This window comes from Sminthopsis crassicaudata, chromosome 5 (genome assembly GCF_048593235.1).
Source record: "Sminthopsis crassicaudata isolate SCR6 chromosome 5, ASM4859323v1, whole genome shotgun sequence".
NCBI lineage: Eukaryota > Metazoa > Chordata > Mammalia > Dasyuromorphia > Dasyuridae > Sminthopsis > Sminthopsis crassicaudata.
Genome location: NC_133621.1, coordinates 120,804,505 through 120,824,846, shown reverse-complemented (window position 1 = coordinate 120,824,846; position 20,342 = coordinate 120,804,505). Strand labels below are relative to the sequence as shown.

Here is a 20,342-nt window from a genome sequence, read left to right as displayed (position 1 = left end):
TTCCATAAACACTTTGGTTTAATATACATAAGACAAATTTGAATATATTAAATTTAGGTTTTTCTTCATTAAATACACTCAAAACCAACAATGTCAATCTCAATTTGAAAATCTCATTACTTTCATAATGTGGGAAAATGAATGTAATTATATAAAAATATTCAATTAAAAAGTTTTAGAATATTGGCTAATTAGAAGCTTGCCATACAATAATTCATCACTTTAGAAGTGTTCAATTAAAATTCAAGCATACATCTTATTCAGTTCTTTTCTAGAAATTAATATTACTTGGCACAAGCTTTTAAACTAAATATTGAAAAATACCAAAGAAAATCTTCCTTATACCTATTCCAGATTATACTCCAATTTCTGCTTAAAACAATTTCTGATTCAATTTTCCAAATGATAGTGCAATTGTTTTCTTTAAGGGAATTCCAAAATAATCTATTTTATGAATAAATGCTTTTTGAATTAAAATGACTATGTTCCATCTTAATCACATATTAATCCTTCACTAACTACCTTGCTTCATTTTCCTATTAATAAAATTCCAGTAATCCAAAAAATATTTTAATAGTATTTAAACAGATGTTTAATGGTTTAAAAAAAAAAAAATTGTATATCACACATCTTCAACATTGATTATAATGGCCATTTCCACTGGTTGGCTGGTGGTTCTTCCACTAAAGGCTCCCAGGGTTTCCATGTCAACATTTTTTTGGCCAGTAATAATTCATTTTCAGCCTATTAATAAAATAAAGAGGGAAAAGATGACATTTTGAACATACTGCCCAATTCACATGTATCACCATTAATAGATTCTATTTCAATTGCTCCAATCTACTACCCAAAACCCAGAAAGGTTCAGATGGCATCAAGTCCAAACCCTTACTTGAAACATGTTCTAATATTAAATAATGAACTACTAAATATATCAAAATACTTCAGGCTACCTTGAACAAATAAAAAAGGTACCTTCTAAACCCTGCAATATTTATAGTATTCCTGAATTTAGATAAAAGCAAAATTTTCCAAGTAAGTCTTCTATTTCAAAATGTTTTTTTATTCAGCTTACTATATATAGTACCCTATTAAAAATTAAGAATATAAAGTAAGATAATTAAAATAAAATTCAGATGTTTTAAATGTTTATCATTTTCCTGCAACAAAGAAATTCATTTACAATGATTAAAATCTACACTAAAACCTCAATCTAGCATCTCCTTGGCCAACCCAGAATATGCAAAGTGTGCTATTTATGTCTACAATTGCAAAAATAAATATAAAATTGCAATATACATGGTGGTTTAAAAAATGCTCATTTTCTTTCAAGGTTAAGGAAAGCTAAAATGCTGAGTTGTATCTTTGTTTTTCATATGAAACATCAAATTAACATCTCACCTTTGAATCAGGAGGTTGAGAAAAATCACCAATAACAGAAGGTAAAACTTTCATTTATCTTGCACTCAAATAGACTTTATCTTTGCTTTCTTAATGGGTCAATTATTTCCTTGCTCCCCTTTTTCAACCACTTAGAGAATTTAGTACCAAATATTTTAAATATTCAAGTTATGTTTTTGTCTTTACCTGAAGAATAACTTCTTCTAGTTGTCCAGCCTGAAGTTTATCCTCTAGTTTCTGAAGATCTGTTTCCTATATCAGATACAGAGCAAAAATGTGCTTTTTAACACTGAGACCCATTGTCTAATTATCTGCAAATTATATATGAGAAAAATTTACATTTAAAAAAATATGCATTACTATTATACTACTTAAATAAGTTCTTCTAAGTATCTAATCAACAGGAGTCCCCTATCCTCTCTACTAGTTCATAGAATTTTTCTCTTAATTAAAATACCTGATATGTTTTAAGATTAAGTATTACATGCTAAATAATAAAACTGAGAAACTTCATTTTACATTTTTAAAATAAGAATTATAAGAATGTTACAAATCTATTCATTAGCAACATTTATTCTTCTGTTGAAAAGATTGACATAGATCATAACCAGTTTTCCAAAGAGATTCCAAGAATTCTAATACAATTTAATGTTAGAATGGAAAGTACAGTGAATTTTAAACCAGGGAATTTGGATTACCTATGTAATCCCAAGCAAGAGACCACTTCTTTGGGTCTCAAATTCTGATCCATTAAATGAGGAGTTGGATTAAGTAATAATTAAGGTCTCTTCCACCTCTAATCCTATTTTTGTGACATCCTTAGATCTTTAGTAGAATTCCCCAGGGACCCATGCTTGTCTCTGTGTTATTTAATTACCTTTTGATCAATGATTTCAATAAAGATCTTGGTTACAACATTAATAAAATTCAGATGGCATAAAGCTGAGGATAGCTAACACGATGGATGGCAGCTAAGTCTTTAAAATGGTCTGTAGAGAGAATTCTGGTCCAAATTGACAAATGAGATTTAGTAGGGATAAATAAAAATTTTTACATTTTGGATTTTTTAAAAACTATAAAAACACAGAATAGGGAAGATATAGCAAAGACAACAAGTTTTTCTGAAAAAGAATCTATAGATTTTAGTGAAATATAAACTCATAGGACTCTTGTTTTAATAATATGTTATAAGAACAAATAGAAGAAGCTGCAAATAAAAAAGGGAAGCCAGGGAGGTCAGTAGGCAGAAGGAAAATATTTTAAACATATGACCAGTCCAGGGCTGAGAAATGGAATGTCTTATTCATGGAATAGCCAGGAAGTCAGTGTCACTGAATCAAGAGTATATGTTGGAAGTAAGGCATAAAAATACTGGAAAAGGAGAAGGGAGTTAACTTATAAAAAGCCTTTGAATGTCAAACAGAACACTTTTTATTTGAATCTGGAGGCAATAGGAAACAAATAGAGTTTACTGAGTTGGGGGAGTGGGAGTATATGATATGAATGAACCTACATCTTAAGAAAATCACATTAATGGCTGAAGGGAAGATAGAATGGAGTGGGAGGGATTTAGACAGGCTGACCCACCAGTAAGTTGTTGCAAGAGTCCAGGTGTGAGGTGGTGAGGGCCTGCACCAGTAACGGCAGTGTCAGAGGAGAGAAGGTGTATGGGAGAGATGCTGTGCAACAGCTGAAACTGATAGACTGGCACTTTCTTAGATATAGAGGTTGAAAGGTAGGGAGGAATCCAGGATCACTCCTAGATTGTGTGCCTGAGCATCTGGGAGGATAGTATTGCTCTCAATAGTAACAAGGAAGATTAGAGGGATGGAGAATTTAGGAGAAAATCTAATAGGGCAGCCACATGGCATAATGGATAGAGCACCAGCCCTAGAGTCAGAAAGACAGGAGTTCAAATATGGTCACAGATACTTAACACTTCTTGGCAGTGTGACCCCAGGCAAGTTACTTGACCCTAATTTCCTTGGGGGGAAAAAAAAGATAATGAATTTTGTTTTGGGCAGTTTATGAGCTATCAGACAATCAGTTCAAGAGGTGTGATGGACATGTGAGATTGGAGGTCATAAAATATATTGGGGCAGGATAAGTAGATTTGAGAATAACTGGCAAAGAGGTGGTAATTAAGTCCATGATATGTCATGAAGAAAAATTTTTTTAAGATAAAGTTTGGAAGGCGTGATTCCTTCCATTTCTAAAATTCTGACTCATTTCTTGTAGGCTTTGTAGCTAAGAACTCTACATTCCAACTCAACACCAAAATATTGGACACCTAATATACACAGTATTTACACATTAAGCAAAGTCAAATCTCTCAGACAGCAAAAAAAAAAAAAAAAGGTTAACAAATTTTTTTCAAATTTTTACATCAGCAACAAAAGTATTTATGGTTTGCTTTTAAAATATTTTCTATCTATACTCATCAAATATCTACCAGATATATGTTTAAGGAGAAAACTTTAAAAAGGGGAACAGAGAAAATAGAAGATAAAAAAGGAAAGGACAAATAATAAGCAGAGATAGAAAACTAGAGAAAATGCTCATAAGTGTCAGGGAGAATCCTAAGCAACATATGAGAGAAAAGTGACAATGCAAAAGAAAGGAGAATAAATATAATTTTTGCTCAAAGACTTCACTGGGCACCACAAACTTGATGGAATGAAAACATGATGGCTACTTACCTGTTTCACCATATTCAACCTTTCATTTGTAATCTGCTCAGTGTACTTTCTATATGCCGCATTTGCAGGGATAAACTCAAGAGCATCGAGAATCTTTGAATAAAGTAACTTTAGCCGCTGAAAAAGACAGTTGCACAAATTTCCTAAGTTTAAAATGCTATTAAAAACTTTGAGTAATACTTAAAAATAATGAAATTACCAATAATAACAACAAAGTTTATACTAAATCAAATCCAGAGTGGAGTACTCCATCACAGTTACATATCACAACTTGTTTGGCTATTCCCCAATTGATGGGTATCCTCTCAATTTCCAGCTCTTGGCCATCACAAAAGAGAATGGCTATAAATATTTTAGAACATATAATCCTTTTCCTTTTTCCCTGATCATCTTGGGAAACAAATCTAATGATGGTATTTCTGGGTAAAAAGGTATATACAGTTTTTTAAACTGCGGGATATAATTTCAGATTGTTCTCCAAAATGGTTAGATCACTTCAGTTCTACCAATACTATATTAATGTCTCAAATTCTTTTCATCCCCTCCAACATTTGTCATTTTCCCCTTCTATCATTTTAGTCAACCTGATAGGTGTGGGATAATTTCAGTCATCTTAATTTGCATTTCTGTGATCAATAATGATTTATAATATTTTTTCATATGACAACAGATAGTTTTGATTTCATCTAAAAACTGCCTATTCCTTTGATCATTTATTAACTGGGAAATGACTCATATACATACACATTTGACAAAGGTCTTTGTATTTTTAAGACATGAGACCTTTATCTTTTTCTTAATTTTTCTGATTTTCCTCTAATTTTGGCTATATTTGTTCATTTTTAATTTGTATAATTTTAAAGCCATCCATTTTACCTCCCACAGTGATCTTTATTTTTTCATAAATTCTTCTCCTGCCCACAAATCTAATGGGCAATACATACCATTATCTTCTAATTTTCTTATGTTATCTCCCTTTAGATCTCTAGTCCACCCATCCATTGTGACCTTAACTTGGTAAAGTCTATAAGATTGACCTATATCCAATTTCTGCCATTTGCTTTCTAATTTTCCTCAGAATGTTTACCAAATAGTAAATTCTTATTCTAAAAGTTCAAAGCATTACATTTGTCAAACAGAAATTTAGTATAATCTTTTACTACTGTGTAATGTACAGATATACTCTGTTCACTGATTCAGCTTTGTATTTCTTAGCCAATACTAGATAGTTTTGGATAATAACTGCCTTATAATAGTATAAGATTTGATATTGTAAATTTTTTTCTTACTTTTTTTTTCATTAATTCCTTTGATATTCTTGACCAACCAAGTGAGTTTTGTTATTATTTTTTTCTAGCTCAAAATAATTTTTAGGTAATTTAAATGGAATGGCATTAAATAAGTAGATTAGATAAAACTGTCATTCTTATTTAACTGGCTCTGACCTCCCATGAACAATTAATATTTTACATATCGTTAAACAATTATCTAATTTATTAATTATATGTGATAGTTAAGTAATATTAATTATTTAATTTGCAAAAAGTGCTTTTTAATTATGTTTATGTAATTTCTGGATCTATCTTTATAGGTATACTACCAGGTACAACTATCTAAAGTCTACACAGTTATTTTAAATGAGACATTGGGTATCTCCTACTATCTCTTCTTGCAGGGTTTTGTTGGTGATATATAAAAATGCTGATAACTTATGTGGCTTCAGTTTACAAATTGCTACTTTGCTAAAATTTTTTCAACTAACTTTTTAGTTGAATCTCTAGGTTTTCCAAGTATATCATCAGATTTTCTGAGAAAAAAAAAAAAAAAAAGGTTTACTACCTCCTTGTCTATTCCAGTTCCTTCAATTTCTTTTTCTTCTCTTATAGCTACAACAATAAAATACTGAATAATATTGGTGATAATAGGCCTTTTTGTTTCACTACTGGTCATACTAGGAAGGTTTCCAGCATACCCCCATTACAAATAATGCCTGCTGATGGTTTTAGATAGATGTTTATCCTATTAAAGAACTCTTAGCATAATTGAATCAACCAAATCATATGATCATATTCATAGATAGGAGAAAAAAAAAAACTTTAAACAAAATACAGCACTCATTCCTGTTAAAAACAAGTGATTTGGTTGATTCAATTATGCTAAGAGTTTTCTTTATATTAAATCATCCCTGCAATCCTGGAATAAGTCCTATTTATTTGCAAATGTGACTTCTTTTTAAGGAAGAAATACGGTTGATTGAAGATTGGTTGACCTAGAGAAATATAGACATTAAAAGCTCATGTGGGATGCCTTTGGAGAACTGGAATTGCCAAAGTTTGAAAGAATTCCCATTTTTGTTCAGTTTATCTTTCTGACTCACTATCGATGCTCTAATGAATGAAAGAGAACAGTAATCTATTTTTAGCAAATTATATTATTTTAAACTTATTAGATGTAAGTTTATTTTTACTGAATTTTATTCACAAATGTTTCACTGCAAATGAAAACTAAGTCTGAATTATTAGATTGTCTTGAATTAGACCTTCTCCTACACCCTAAAATCTGTCTTTAAAAAGCTTTGCTTCAGAGAACAAGATATCCCAATTGTGCCTTTCATGCCATTCTTCAGTTAACCTTTTACTTGTGAAATTGCTGTCCTTCTTTAGTGTCTCATTCTCATCTCCCCAAACATGTTGTTTAATTTTTAAAGAGAGGGGGGGAAAAAAAAAAAGCCTTCCCTTTACCCTATCCCACTCTGTGCTATTCAGAGGCAAATTTCTCCAAAAAAAAAAAAATGGCTATGATACCCACACAATCTGTTTCCCTGTTACTACACTGAAGCTGCTTTCAAAAGATGATCGATAATATCCTAATTTTGCAACTCAAAAGCCTTTCTCAATTCTCATCCTTCTCCAATTCTGCAGCTTTTGCCACTCCTCCTTCTTTATATATATATTTTTGGGACTCAGAAAAACTATACTCTACTTGATTTTACATTTCATTAATTTCTCTGTATTCATTAGTTCTTCCTTTCTAATCTCTTACTGTTAGTTTTTCAAAGATGCTGTGCATGGTCTTCTCTTCTTTCATCCTTTAATCACTGAATAAACATTTCTACTTGTCCTTTCAATCAATGAATAATTACAAGATACTAGGGTTAGGAGTTGAGCTAAGTTCAGAGGATACAAAGACAAAAGGGAAAACCCACTCAAGAGCTCACCTTCCAACAAGATGACAAAATATACAAATAACATATATGAAGAACACACATATATGTTTGTATGTATGTGGTACATACAGACAATACAAGACAGTTTTGAAAAAGAAGGTACCAATTGCTTGAAGGATCAAAATATATTCTACATGTCTGGTCAAAACAAACCATTTCCCAGTTCTTAAACATATCCTGAGATATCCCACATCTGTGCCTTTGTTTATACTGTGCCCAACACCTAGAATACCTTCTTAACCCTGTCCCTTTCCACTTATTCTCTGCCTTTTGAAATCCAATCTATTTTTTTTTTTTCTGAGGCTGGGATTAAGTGACTTGCCCAGGGTCACACAGGTAGGAAAAAGTGTTAAGTATCTGAGACCACATTTGAATTCGGGTCCTCCTGAATTCAAGGGTGGTGCTCTATCCACTTCGCCACCTAGCTGCCTCCCAATCTATTTTTTAAGGTACAATTAAAATTTCATTTCCAGGAAGGATTCTTTCATCTTCATTAGTCAATAACACTTTCTTCCTTCAGATCTTGATCAGCACTTGGCTTTTACCACTTTTTATGAACTTTTGTGTCACTTTGTTATCATTAAAAGTGATACCCCTATTTGACTGTGAGATCTATTATATCAGGGTTTAAATCTTAGTACCAATATCTTTCTCTGAGTGCTTCCCAAGGTGGCTCAGTGAACAGATTCATCTTCCTGGTTTCAGATCCAGACTCAGACATAACTATCTCTGTAAACCTGGGCATTTAACCCTGTTGCCTCCGTTTCCTCATCTGTAAAATGAGCTGAAGAAGGCAGAATTCTAGACTTGAAGTAGAAGAACTTGAGTTGAAATTCTGCCTCTCAGGCAGGTATAAGCAATAGCAAATCAATCTCAGAACCTCAGTTTCTTCATCTATAAAAGGGGGTGACACTGAGGAATGTACTTTGAAAAACCTTAAAGTACTATATAATGTACACTGTATATAAGTATCTGTCAAATAACTAGACAATAAACAATCTGTTAAAATAGAAATACTTCAAGTCCATTTTTTAAAATAAATTCTGATTTTCTCTGGTATAAATTGTTTTAAATTTTCATCATCTTTAATAAAGATGGGGACTAGTATAGTCAATATCATTCAGTGAACAGACTATTATTAGTAATGAACAATAACCTAACTGTCCAATAATTTTTAAGTATTTTCAGGCCAACAAGAATGAGAGGTAGGTACTGAAAGTTAAGCGACTCCCCCAAAGTCACCCATTTAGGAAGATTCAAATCCATAATCTGAACCCACGTCTCACAACTCCATCATTTTAAATGCTTAAAATCATTTCAGCCTCCATCAGAGTCGGGATACCCAGAGCAGGGCGAGTGTCCAAGTGCCCCCGGCCAGGGGCCCGGGCAGCTAGAGCCTGAGCCCCCGGGGGCCCCAGCAGGGCTCCCACCGCAAGGTCACCGGCGTCTATTTCTATTGGAGGTTTGGGAAATACACACAAAAAACTGACACGTACCTCCCGCGGGGTCTCACATACTGCCAGTCCAACGAGACCGGTGGTCTACAAAAAGAAAACGCTCTGGTCATAACGGATTAATCTGACTGCCCTCCCCGTTCTCTCCTATGAGGTTAAGGGAGAAGAACAAGGGAGAAAGAGGAGAGGAGGGTGAAAGAAAAGGGAGAAATGGGAGGGGGAGGGGAAGGAGAGGAGCAAGGTTATGAAGGAGAACGGGGAGGGGAGAAAGGAGAGGAAGGGAGAGAGAGGAAAGGACTGGATGCGGAGAGAGGGGACAAGGGGAGGAGGGAAAAAAGGAGAAGAGAGAGGAGTGGGAAGGAGGAGGGAGGAGAGAAGGGGGATGGGAAGAATAAAAAAGGGAGAAGGGAAAGGAGGAATAGAAGAAAGAAACGGAAAGGGGAAAAGAGAAGTGAAGAGGAGAATTGGGTTCTTTGGGCCCTCGACCCAGCCGGCTGCGATCTCTCAGGCCTGAGAGAACTTTTAGCGGCCTAGTCTCTCCATCAAAGAGGCCACGAAGCCGGTTAGAGATTCGCCCCCGCACTACACTCTCGACCCCCCGGGGGTCACCCACCGATCACCGCCTGCGCCCCGTCTGACCTCCAAAGGACCGCTCACCTTTTTCAGCGCCCCGGCCATGACAGCAAACCAGCAGGCGTTGTCGCGCAGCACTCTGGGAAGGTGCTGTTCTCAGACCCTTTGAATCCACTACCGAGAAACTAGAGCCTACGGTCGCCCGTAGCAACGGCCCTGGCAAAAGCTGATGGACCGAAAGGAGGCACCCTTCCTCTTCTGTAAAAGGTTTAATTTGAAGCTGGGCGCACGCGCCGTGGTTCCCAGGGAACCAGTCTAGGGAGAAGCGCATGCGTACAAGAATACGGAGGTGACCGCTGAACTTAAGAGACGGCTAAATGCGCATGTGTGTGAGTTCTCCTTTCCTTAATGTAATTTTGTTACAAAGTCCTTGACCTCCTTGTTGCTTTCAATTTACCAATGTGGTGCCTTATACAAAAATTAAAAAGAATTGGGCAGGCAGCAACATAGCCTGTGTTTGTAACTGATTAGCTGTATGAACTTTAGCTGGTTTGTAAACAACAATAATATATGGTATCACTAATAGATGTTGTTAAAAAAAAAAAGTGTCAGATTTATGTGACCTTGAGCGTGTTGATTTCAGTGGGCCCAGATTTTCCAATTTAAAACGAGATTGTCTGAGTGGCCTTCAATTACCAATCCCAAAACTGGAGCGAGCGGGAGGGGCAGTGGGCAGAACTCGGGACTGGTTCAGATATTGCCTCGGACACTTACACAGCTGTGTGGTCCTGTGCACGTCATTTAACTCCTGTTACAGAGTAACACGTAGTTTCCATCTTATTTTAATGTGTGGTTCATTAATTATGTGGTTTTCTAAGTCAGTATATGGCCTGCAGGGACTTATGTACAGCTTGATGGCTCCTGTTTCTATTTAAGTGTGACAGCATTGCTCTCCAACATCTCTCCGAGGTGCTCCCTTCTCTTCACTCATAGTCCCCGCCCTCGTTCAGGACTTCCTTCCCTCTCAGCCGGATTCTAAATTTGAGGGCCATGGAAGTGAAAGGTCTGCCCATTTAGAATTTAAACTGCATGCCTCTAACTCCAAATCCTACAATTCTTTCTTCTATAATTTGTTTTCTATTGTAAAAGTGCTAGCTACTAAATTCTTATAGTACAAATTACAAAATTGGACATGTGTGTTTCTTCTTTGCATTATTTCAATCTCCAGTTCACTTCCATGCAAAATCAATACTTTGCTAGTCCCTCAGAATTACCCTGAAAAACTGTTAGCTTTTTTCCTTATTATTTTCTGCCCAATTGTAATCGATGATTCATAGAAAATGGAATGCAAAGTGACACAAGTGACACAAATTAGAATTTGCTTGCAACCTGTCAGGCACCAAGCTGATTGCAGATATTTATTGCTTTCAGATATTGGGAGAGAATCCATTCTGATGAATCATATTAATTAAATAATTCATTTTGTCCCATTAAAACCGATTCTAGTCTGCTATAGACTGATATGATTGATTCTCTTCAAGAGTGAAAGGTGAACGGGCAGAACCTCTCTGATGTGCTCCCCCTAGAAGCCGGCCTCCAGCCGGTCCCTGAGCCAGCACTTCACTGATGCCTGGCTTAGAGCATCAACAGGAGAGGGCATGGGGCCATGGAGCTAGCCTCCATCAAACCCAGCCTCCCCACTTTACACATGAGGAAACTGAGATCCAGAGGGAGTTAAGTAAAGTGATTTGTTCAAGGTCAGACAGGTAATGATACGTGGCAGTGAGGGAGTTTGAAGTGCCTCAGTTTTGGCACTCCTACTTCATCTTGCTAATAATCGGGATTGGGAGCAGAATGAAGTTAGTCTTTGTCGTCCCATTAGAAATAGTCTCTTTTATTCCTCCAGTGGATAGGCTTAAAGACCTGATGAGATGTTGTAGAAGTCTCTGGGGGGATTACCCAAAAGATTTATAAGAAACTCTTTTGTCTTGTTCTATCTCAAATGTTCTCTTTTCTCCTTTAGATCTAGATGCCAGCTGTTTTGTTCTTTTAACAGAGATTTTAATGTGAAGCCACATTCTCTTTTAGTAGCAGGGTCTTCTTAATAATGAGAGTGAGCTCATTAACCAGATTTAAATTATTAATCATTCAGGAAATTATACCTGAAGTTATGGCCCCCTTTTACACTTCAAATAGGCTTTGTTACTTTCATTTATCTCTTTGTCTAAAAGATCAGTTATAATCTTTTGTCTAAGAGATTTCCCCAAAGGTTCTTCCTCCAGCCCAGATTTAAAGATTATCAGTTCTGTCTTAAAGAGAATTTACTATTTTATATATACATATATATATATATATATATATATACACATATATATATATATGTATATATATATATATATATATACACACACACATATACATATATACACATACATTCATACATACATATCTATAAGAAAACCTTTTCAGTTTTTCTTTTAAATATTCTCTCTTCTCTCTCCAACAGCATAGCCTAAAAGAATAAAAATGTTTTCTTCCAAGAACTCTTAACATGATCAGCCAAAGAATAACTTCTTTTCAGTTTTGTAACTGTATATGTATCCTAGCCCTTCTCATTTTCCTATAATTTAATTTTATTGATAAACTGAGGGAATTGGGCCAAATGAACCCTAAATCTTTTCCAGTTTTTGTACTTTATAATGTTTTGAGCACCCAGTATGTGCAAAAGACTGTTCTAGAGAATGCAAAAAGAAAAAAAAAATCATGTAATTGGCCACATCTATTTATTATAGATAAAAATTTACATTAATTTGTAAAGAGGAAAACTAATAGAAGCCATAGGATATATTATATACATACATACACACACACATTGTACATACATACATAAATTTTTGCCAATAAAAACACATCCACTTCTGGGCAAAAACCAAGAATGATTTGACTATGTCTGACAAGGAGACATCAAAAACACAGATCAGCCCTGAACTTGGGTCTACTTTGGGGTGTGTGAATTTCATACTGAAAATTACATTTCATGTAAATAAAAAGCTATAATAAAAATTATATTTTATTCTGAAAACTACATCATAAATAGTTTATATATGAATATAACAAATAAAAACCTAATATAAGTTAATTTCGGGAAAAATAGCCAAAGATTAAGGACAAGTCTTTCTGTTCAATTACCCTCAACTCTAAATTGCCTTAAATTCTTAACCCTTACTTGAGTTCTCTGGACAACCACTCATTCATAAAAATGAATACAATTTAGTTTTAAATGGAATCTAATTAAAATTGGGGAAACTAGGTGGCACAGTGGATAGTGGTTTAGGAAGACTCATCTTCCTGGGTTCAAATCTAATTCCAGACACAAAGTCTCTTAACCCTCTTTGCCTTAATTTTCTCATTTGTAAAATGAGCTGGAAAAGGAAATGTCATTTTATAAAGAGAGACATCTAGAGAACTGAGAAGATGATCTGTTCAAAGGTATACAGTCAGCCTGAGTCTGATATGGAACTTTTTGGAACTGAGGCCTGCTCTCTAACCACTTGGCAACACTGCTTCTCAGACTCAAAATAATTAGCACTATTTTTTTTTTAAATGGAAGCACTAGTATAAAAAATGGCATATCATCTTTTTCTACCTATTAATGGAGATGGATAGGAGAGGTGCCAAAGAATGAAGTTCTTTTATCAGTTTGAAGGATGCTAATAAAAATGTTTTAATTTTATAAAAGGGCTTATTAAATTTCCTTTTTTTTCTTCTTTTCTTTTTTTTTTTTTTTTTGGTGAGGCAATTGGAGCTAAGTGACTTGCCCAGGGTCACACAGCTAGCCTGCATTTGAACTGAGATCCTCCTGATATCAGGCCCAGTGCTCTATTCATCATGTTAAATTTTCCTCACAAATTTTCATAAAAGCTACATTTCAACGTAATATTAATTTTAGAAATTTAGCTCCAGGTCACATTAACATTTGAAAAGTACTTTACATGTAGGCTTAGTATGGCTTGGTAGCTACTTCCTGAAGCCTCTAACTCTAACTCTAACATTACCTGTTAAAGTATGAAATTCAGTATAAACCAGAGTATTCCAGGAGAGATTATTATTGAAGGTGCCAAAAGGGTTTTTCCCTCACATCATGAGTGCTGAGAATATGAAATGAGCCTTGCATTGTGAGTCAAATGTGAGGAAATTTGAATTCTAGTCCATAGACTAACTTTGAGACCTCAAACAAGTAATTCAATTCAATTCAACATTTCCCCCCTTCTCCCCCCCAGCCAAGTTCCTAATAGGTGCTGAGTGTTGTGCAAAACACTGGGAATAAAAAGACAAAAATGAAACAGTCCTACACTTCAAGGATTCTGTGCCTCAATTGTCTCATTGGTCAAACATGTAGGATGGTAGCATTAGATAATGTTGAAGGTCCTTTTTGGTTCAAGATTCTATGACAATGTTTTTGTGAATTTCCATTTTGTTTCTTCTTTTTTTATATAGAATTTTGACCTCTTGTATAAAGTTACATCTGACCATTTATACATATGCTAAAGGATTCTAAAAGAAATATTTTCTATCCTAAACTATAGTCAAAGATACATCTTGGATATAGTTGTGGTTCACACTCTTGTCTTTTAAAGTAATGTTTAAAATTGTTGTGTAACATCTGCCTCAGTTTCCTTCTCTCTAAAATGGGGATAATAATAGCATCTACCTCCTAGGGTGATTCCGAGGATCAAGTGAGATAATGTTGGTAAAGTGCCTAGCACAATGCCTGGCACAAAGTAGGTGCTATAAAAGTGCTTATTCCCTTTCCTTTCTTTCTCCTGATCTACTGACCTGAGAAAGTGTCATCAAGAAACTGTCACATATAATACATAATGGCATCTTGTGAAAACTAAAATTACAAATTTATTATTAAAAATTAACAGAAGTATAAAAAAATAGTTATACTTTCAAATTATTTTTGTAGGTTTGTAGCAGTTACAATTCTGAAGTTGTTACAACCTAAAACTGCACTAAGATTTTTGGGGAGGGTACCCTATTTATAGCTAAGAACGATAATAAGATAGTAAGGATAGAGAATAGACCTCAGAGGCAGGAAGACTTGGATTCAAATCCTGTGATATACTAGCTACATGACCCTATGGGAGTAACTTAGCTTCTCATACCCCAGGAAATTCTCTTAAGGCTAATTTTCAACTTACATGTTAATCTTTTTTAGTAAAGGGAGTTTCTCATTGGGGTCTCCATATGAAATCACAAGTGTGGTTTAAAAAGAAATACTCTTAAGAGGGATGGCCACTATCCTTTCTAAAAACTTTGGAAAGGTCCAGTTAACCTGGACCTTCCAGTTAATCTGGAATGTTAAGCTAAATTCCCATGAAATACATTCTAGAACCTTTACTTTCATGTACTATATTTGTCCTGATTCAGATCTTGTGGCTAAAACCAAGACATTGCAGAGACTAGACAGAGACTATTCTGCTCTCTGCAGAATAGGAGATCCATCAATGATTTTAAATTATTAATGAAGAAAGTCATAACATTTTGGAATTGGAAGCGAGCTCAGCAGCCACCTAGTCCTATCTATACTGGAAAATGACTCCATTTCAACCTATTTTTCATGTGGTTGTCTAGACTCTGCTGGATGACCTCTGAAGAGGGAGGCAATTGCTTCCCAAGGCAGCCCAATGTACTTTGGGGTAACCTCTAAGTGTCAGGGAGCTTTTCCTTATATCAAACCTAAAATTGTCTCTGCATGTTCTAGCCACTATCTTCTCCCTATCCCTTCCTCCATGTGTTATCCCTTCAAGTACTTGAAGCTATCCTATCCCACTATATTTTCTATTCCTCAAATTAAGTCATTAGCTGATGGTAACCAACAGTTGGAACTTTCATAACACTTTAAGATTTACAAAATCATACATATATATATATGTATATATATATATATATATATATATATATATATATATATATATATATATATAGAGAGAGAGAGAGAGAGAGAGAGAGAGAAAGAGAGAGGGAGAGAGAGAGACAGAGACAGAGACAGAGACAGAGAGAGACAGAGACAGAGACAGAGAGAGAGAGAGACAGAGAGAGACAGAGACAGAGAGAGAGAGAGAGTCCTTACAACAGCAGCTTTTGATTTTGATACTATGGGCAAGATGATCCCCATTTTACAGATCATGAAATTAAAGCTCAGTATGCTTATTATCTAGGGTCACAAAGATAAGTTTCTGAGCTGAGCTTCAAATACAGGTCTGACTCTAAGTCATTGCTCTGACAGTGTCAGGGATAGGATTCATGACTGGGTTATGACTGATACCAGGGCTAGAATTTCCCCACGGTAAAAAAGTGACTAAAATTTAGGTAGAATAGGTAACAACAACAATATTAATAACAGTTATGCTTTATATAGTGCATAAAGGAAAATGAAAGGGATATTGCATTAGCAGAGTTTTTCAATCATTTCTCATTCTCCAATTCTTCATGATCCCATTCAGGATTTTCTTGGCAAACATAATGCAATGGTTTGCTATTTCTTAATCCATGTCATTTTGTAGACTCTATAGATGAAGAAACCAGGCTTTCCCTTGACAGGTAGTAAATATCTGAGGCTGGATTTAAATTTGGATCTTCCTAACTCTAGGCCTAGTATTCTATCAATTTTGCCATGTAGATACTCTATATTGGCAAAACTTAGATCATATGTTCATCATATATCTTGTTTGCAAAGCATTTTATAAATCTTTTATTTAACCCTCACAGTAACTCTGAGTGGGAGGTGCTATTATTGTTTCCATTTTACAGATGAGAAAACAGACAGAAGTTAAATGACTTGATGAAACTCAGATAGAAGTATCTGAGGCAGTGTAGAATAAAGTGGAGAGAGTCAGTAGACCTGAAAGAACCCAAATGTACATCAGGATGCAAATGAGCCTTGAAACTATCTCTTGTGAGGATCAGTTGTAGGAACTTGTATTTAGCCTGGAGAAGAGGAGACAGAGGACAGAAGATAAAATAGCTGTCTTTAAGTGATCTGCATAGCTCCAGAAAACAAAATTAAAAACACCTCAAAAGGAACTATCTTCTGGACTCAATTTAGAGAAACCCTAGAACTTAGAGTTATCCCAAATGGAAAGGGCTAACTCTCTCTCCCTAGACTTCACACAAAGGCTAGGTGATCAGTTGTCAAGGATATTATTGGGGGGGGGGGTGCTTGTTCAGGCAGAGGCCCTTACAACTTTGAGATTCTGTGGATCATAAATAATGATTTCTGATGTTACTCTACAAAGCCAGATTAGGAAATGAAAAGTTAGCTTTTGCCACCTAGTGGTAGAGTTGGGCAATGATTATACTGTCTACCTCGATGAGGGCCCTCTGAAGACAAGTACAGACAATACTAGCTTTATTTAAATTTGTATTATGCAAATTCAACTTTAATTGAAGAATTCTGAAAGGAATATGAATAAAAATTTTGAATGAGGATATGATTGAATTGCTAGCTGCAAATATTGCAGAAGAATAAAAGAAAGCCTCAGAAGCCAAATTTGATGATCTTTTTTTTTTTTGAGGCTGGGGTTAAGCGACTTGCCCAGAGTCACACAGCTAGGAAGTGTTAAGTGTCTGAGACCAGATTTGAACTCAGGATTTCCTGAATTCAGGGTTGGTGCTCTATCCACTGCACCACCTAGCTGCCCCAGCCAAGTTTGAGCTAAAAAAAATTCACAACCAAAGAGTTGTGGGAAGGATTTCATCTTTTGAGTGAATTTTTTTTCTTTTACTGAAAATGTGGATACTTCACGAATTTTAAAACTTCAAAGACTGGTAGAGATAATATTGCTTGCTGTCATCAGATATATGGGTAGTGCGGTAGGGAGAAGAGCTACTCTCCAAACATCTCTTGATAGCTTTATAAATAAAGTTGTACAGCTAGTCATAGGTGATAAAGGCTAGCTGCAGTAGGGGCAACATACCGCAATCTACATTAACTCTACTGGACTGGACTGTGCATAGTATATCATTAACTTTGCCTTTCATTTCATAATTTGATTTATTATCATGATAGTAGTAATAATGTCTGTGTTTTAAGTACATTTTATAATTGATATAGAGATATTTTGTTGTATGCTTTTCTTACATAGATTAAGTAAAGTGAGTTGGTAGGGGCAAATTCTCACAACATAAAAAACAGCCTACTAAGGTAAAGTGAGAACTGTCTGAGTAGGTAAAATAGCAGAGAAACACAATACGAGGTCCTACAGTAGTCTTACACTGAGGCTTAGTGTCTTGTTTGCCAGCTTGGTAGTCCCAACTTTAATAGAAGTTAAAAGGTGACCGTCCTCTAACTGAAAGGTTCTGAGGAAGCTAGAAAACGTCTTATTTGAAGATCTTCCCATCATCTCAATTGTTGTCTTACAGTTGTTACAGCCATTTGAACTCAGGTTTTCTCCAGGCCCGGCATTCTTTCCACTGTACTAACTATCCAAGGCATCCCAGAGGGATGTGTGAGAGAGTGTGTGTGTGCGCACACACACACACACACACACACACACACACATATAAAACCATGGGATTCTGGAATGATTCTACCTCTCCTAGTATAAAATCAAGAAAAATGGAGGTGATATATTAGCAAAGGGAATACTGCAAAATGCAGATCACATATTGATCTGATCCTCTCTGGGTAGGAGCTACCCATCATTGAAGTGACTCAATTTTCCACTATTTTGCTTTCTACACGGAGCTACCTGTAGGAATTTTGTACTTGTGAGACTTATCTGTGTTACTAATACATTAAGTTGTCAATCAGCATCTGGTCAGCCAGCAACCATTTTACTTAGTCATATTGTCATCGTCTGGTCTTATATTTATTGGCAGTTCACTCATCCAGATATAAAGCCAGCTTAGAGATGAAAAGGAGAAAAACTTTGTCCATCTCATTCTTGGGCAAGAAGGACTCAGAATCAATTGACTGCTTCTGAGGAGAAGCAGTCTAAAAGACATTTGGCATGCATGGGGACAGCTCTTAAATTGGGTCCTCTTTGAAGCACATAGACAGGAACTCCTCAGGAATTTAAAGGTATTGCCCAGCATCTCTACATGCCAACATGGGATAGAGGAAAAGTGATTTTTTTTCTCCCTGTGTAAATACATATTAATATAGCCACAAGGCAAGAAAATCATCTAGAAGATTTAACTAAAAGCTAAATAGGGAAAATGTATATTTCTTTCTCTTTTTAAAATAATCTTTTTCAATTAACAAGCATTTTTTTTCTTTTCCCTATTCATTGAAAGGAAAAAAGGAAGGAAGGAAAGAAGGAAGGAAGGAAGGAAGGAAGGAAGGAAGGAAGGAAGGAAGGAAGGAAGGAAGGAAGGAAGGAAGATGCTATTCAAGTTTCCAACTACATAGCAGATCAAAACATACTATTTTCACTTTATTTTTCTTGTAGTAAATTTTTTTCTTTATTTGTTTCCTTTTTTTTTTCACAACATGACTAATGCAGAAATATGTTTTACGTGATTGCACATATATAACCTATATCAAATTGGTTACCATCTTAGGAAGGAGGGAGGGGAGAGAAAGGAGAAACTTTAAAACTCAAAATTTTATTTTAAAATGATTGTTAATTGTTTTACATGTCATTGGAAAAAAAATAAAAGAAAAAAAGTAGTGCCTTATAATTTATGTGGTATCTAACACTGAAAGGAATTCAAAATATACTATCCAGATAATCACTCAGGAGTGTGATTAAGTCTCTCTTTAAATCCATTTTTTCCAGAGGGTGTTAGCTGATATGCATGGATTGAATAGGGCAACTAGCCATATCAGAACTGACCTAAATTTGGTGTTGATCTTAGTTTACTGGAAATACACTGAATGATCACAAATCTGTGGTTGCATTGCATAGTTGCTTCAGCTATTGGATAGAATGTACATAGGCAATATTATACCTTAAAAATATGTCTATAAACAATGTTTGGAAGTGCTGTGGCTTGCTGTGTAGTTCATGGGCTTTGAAGATCATAAGTCACCTTAATAATACTTACTAACACTTTAAAATCTTGAATAGAAAATATTAACTTCCCACATAATTAGCAAATGATATTAACATATTACAAAAGGAATATATCTCCTTCATTCTAGGGCTAAAATATAATTAGGATATGAGAGTAGTAGAGTCATATTTTAAAATATATCATGTTTTAATTACAAGAGTAAATTAGAAGGGTACCACCTGATGTAAGTCCAGAGAATAGATATTTGTAGATATGTAGCTAAATGGAGTTATGATCACAATGATTAGAAGTTTCTCTCCAATGATATAGCTCATCTAAGCCTTCTTATCTATGCTATGGATCATTGTCCATATTTGTAATGGGCTAGAATTCTGGAGAAATTCTTACAACAAGGTGTTAACTTAGTGCAATTGATAAGACAATGGTTATCTAGTTTAGTGTGATTAACAGTTCTCTCTTCAATATATGTACTTTGTACTTAATATAGTTCTATAAGATTGATACCTGTTCTACAAGATTCATACCTACGATGATGTAATTATAATAGAGCATATAAGCTGGGACAAACTCAGTCAGACATTCATTCCATCTCCCACCACCGTGGAGGACTGGAACAGACTCGGGGAAGACAAAAGACTGGAGGGTGTAGCACAAGCTCCCGGACTCAGGGAGACTTCAAAACAGAGACTGTAGTGGTGGTCCTCCTGCCTCTCCCACAGAAACCAAGATACATTCTGGAGGCCTTCCAGAAAGCTGGCCGGGCCCCAGGCAAAGAGACAGACTGTGAAGGAGATAATAAAGAATTTGGACTTTATCCCCAGCTATTCTCATGGTGATTACTCTGCTGAAGCCAAGGTTGGTCCAGAGACCTCTAGGAAACCAACCAGAACATTATACATATTCTCCTAAATGTTCTCTACAGAGTAACCACCCAATGTTCTAGAGGTAATTTTTTTTGTTTGT

General features: G+C 35.3%; 2 protein-coding genes across 5 annotated transcripts in view; one reads left to right on the top strand and one right to left on the bottom strand.

The window, feature by feature from the left end:
* On the bottom strand, positions 1-9,579 carry NDUFA5 (NADH:ubiquinone oxidoreductase subunit A5). Its single transcript, XM_074268109.1, has 5 exons — positions 9,438-9,579; positions 8,823-8,867; positions 4,101-4,217; positions 1,588-1,653; positions 1-744 (listed from the first exon to the last, which is right to left on the bottom strand). Exons 1-5 carry the CDS (start codon positions 9,456-9,458, stop codon positions 643-645), a joined length of 351 nt encoding a protein of 116 aa, XP_074124210.1. The 5' UTR covers positions 9,459-9,579; the 3' UTR covers positions 1-642.
* ASB15 (ankyrin repeat and SOCS box containing 15) overlaps positions 9,246-20,342 on the top strand; it is a 55,420-nt gene continuing 44,323 nt past the window's right edge. For 3 of the 4 annotated variants that reach the window (XM_074268103.1, XM_074268100.1, XM_074268105.1), the window contains exon 1: positions 9,246-9,742. The gene's annotated coding sequence lies outside the window, so the exon portion shown is untranslated. The remainder of the gene's footprint in view (positions 9,743-20,342) is intronic. The other variant, XM_074268101.1, reaches the window with a different exon arrangement.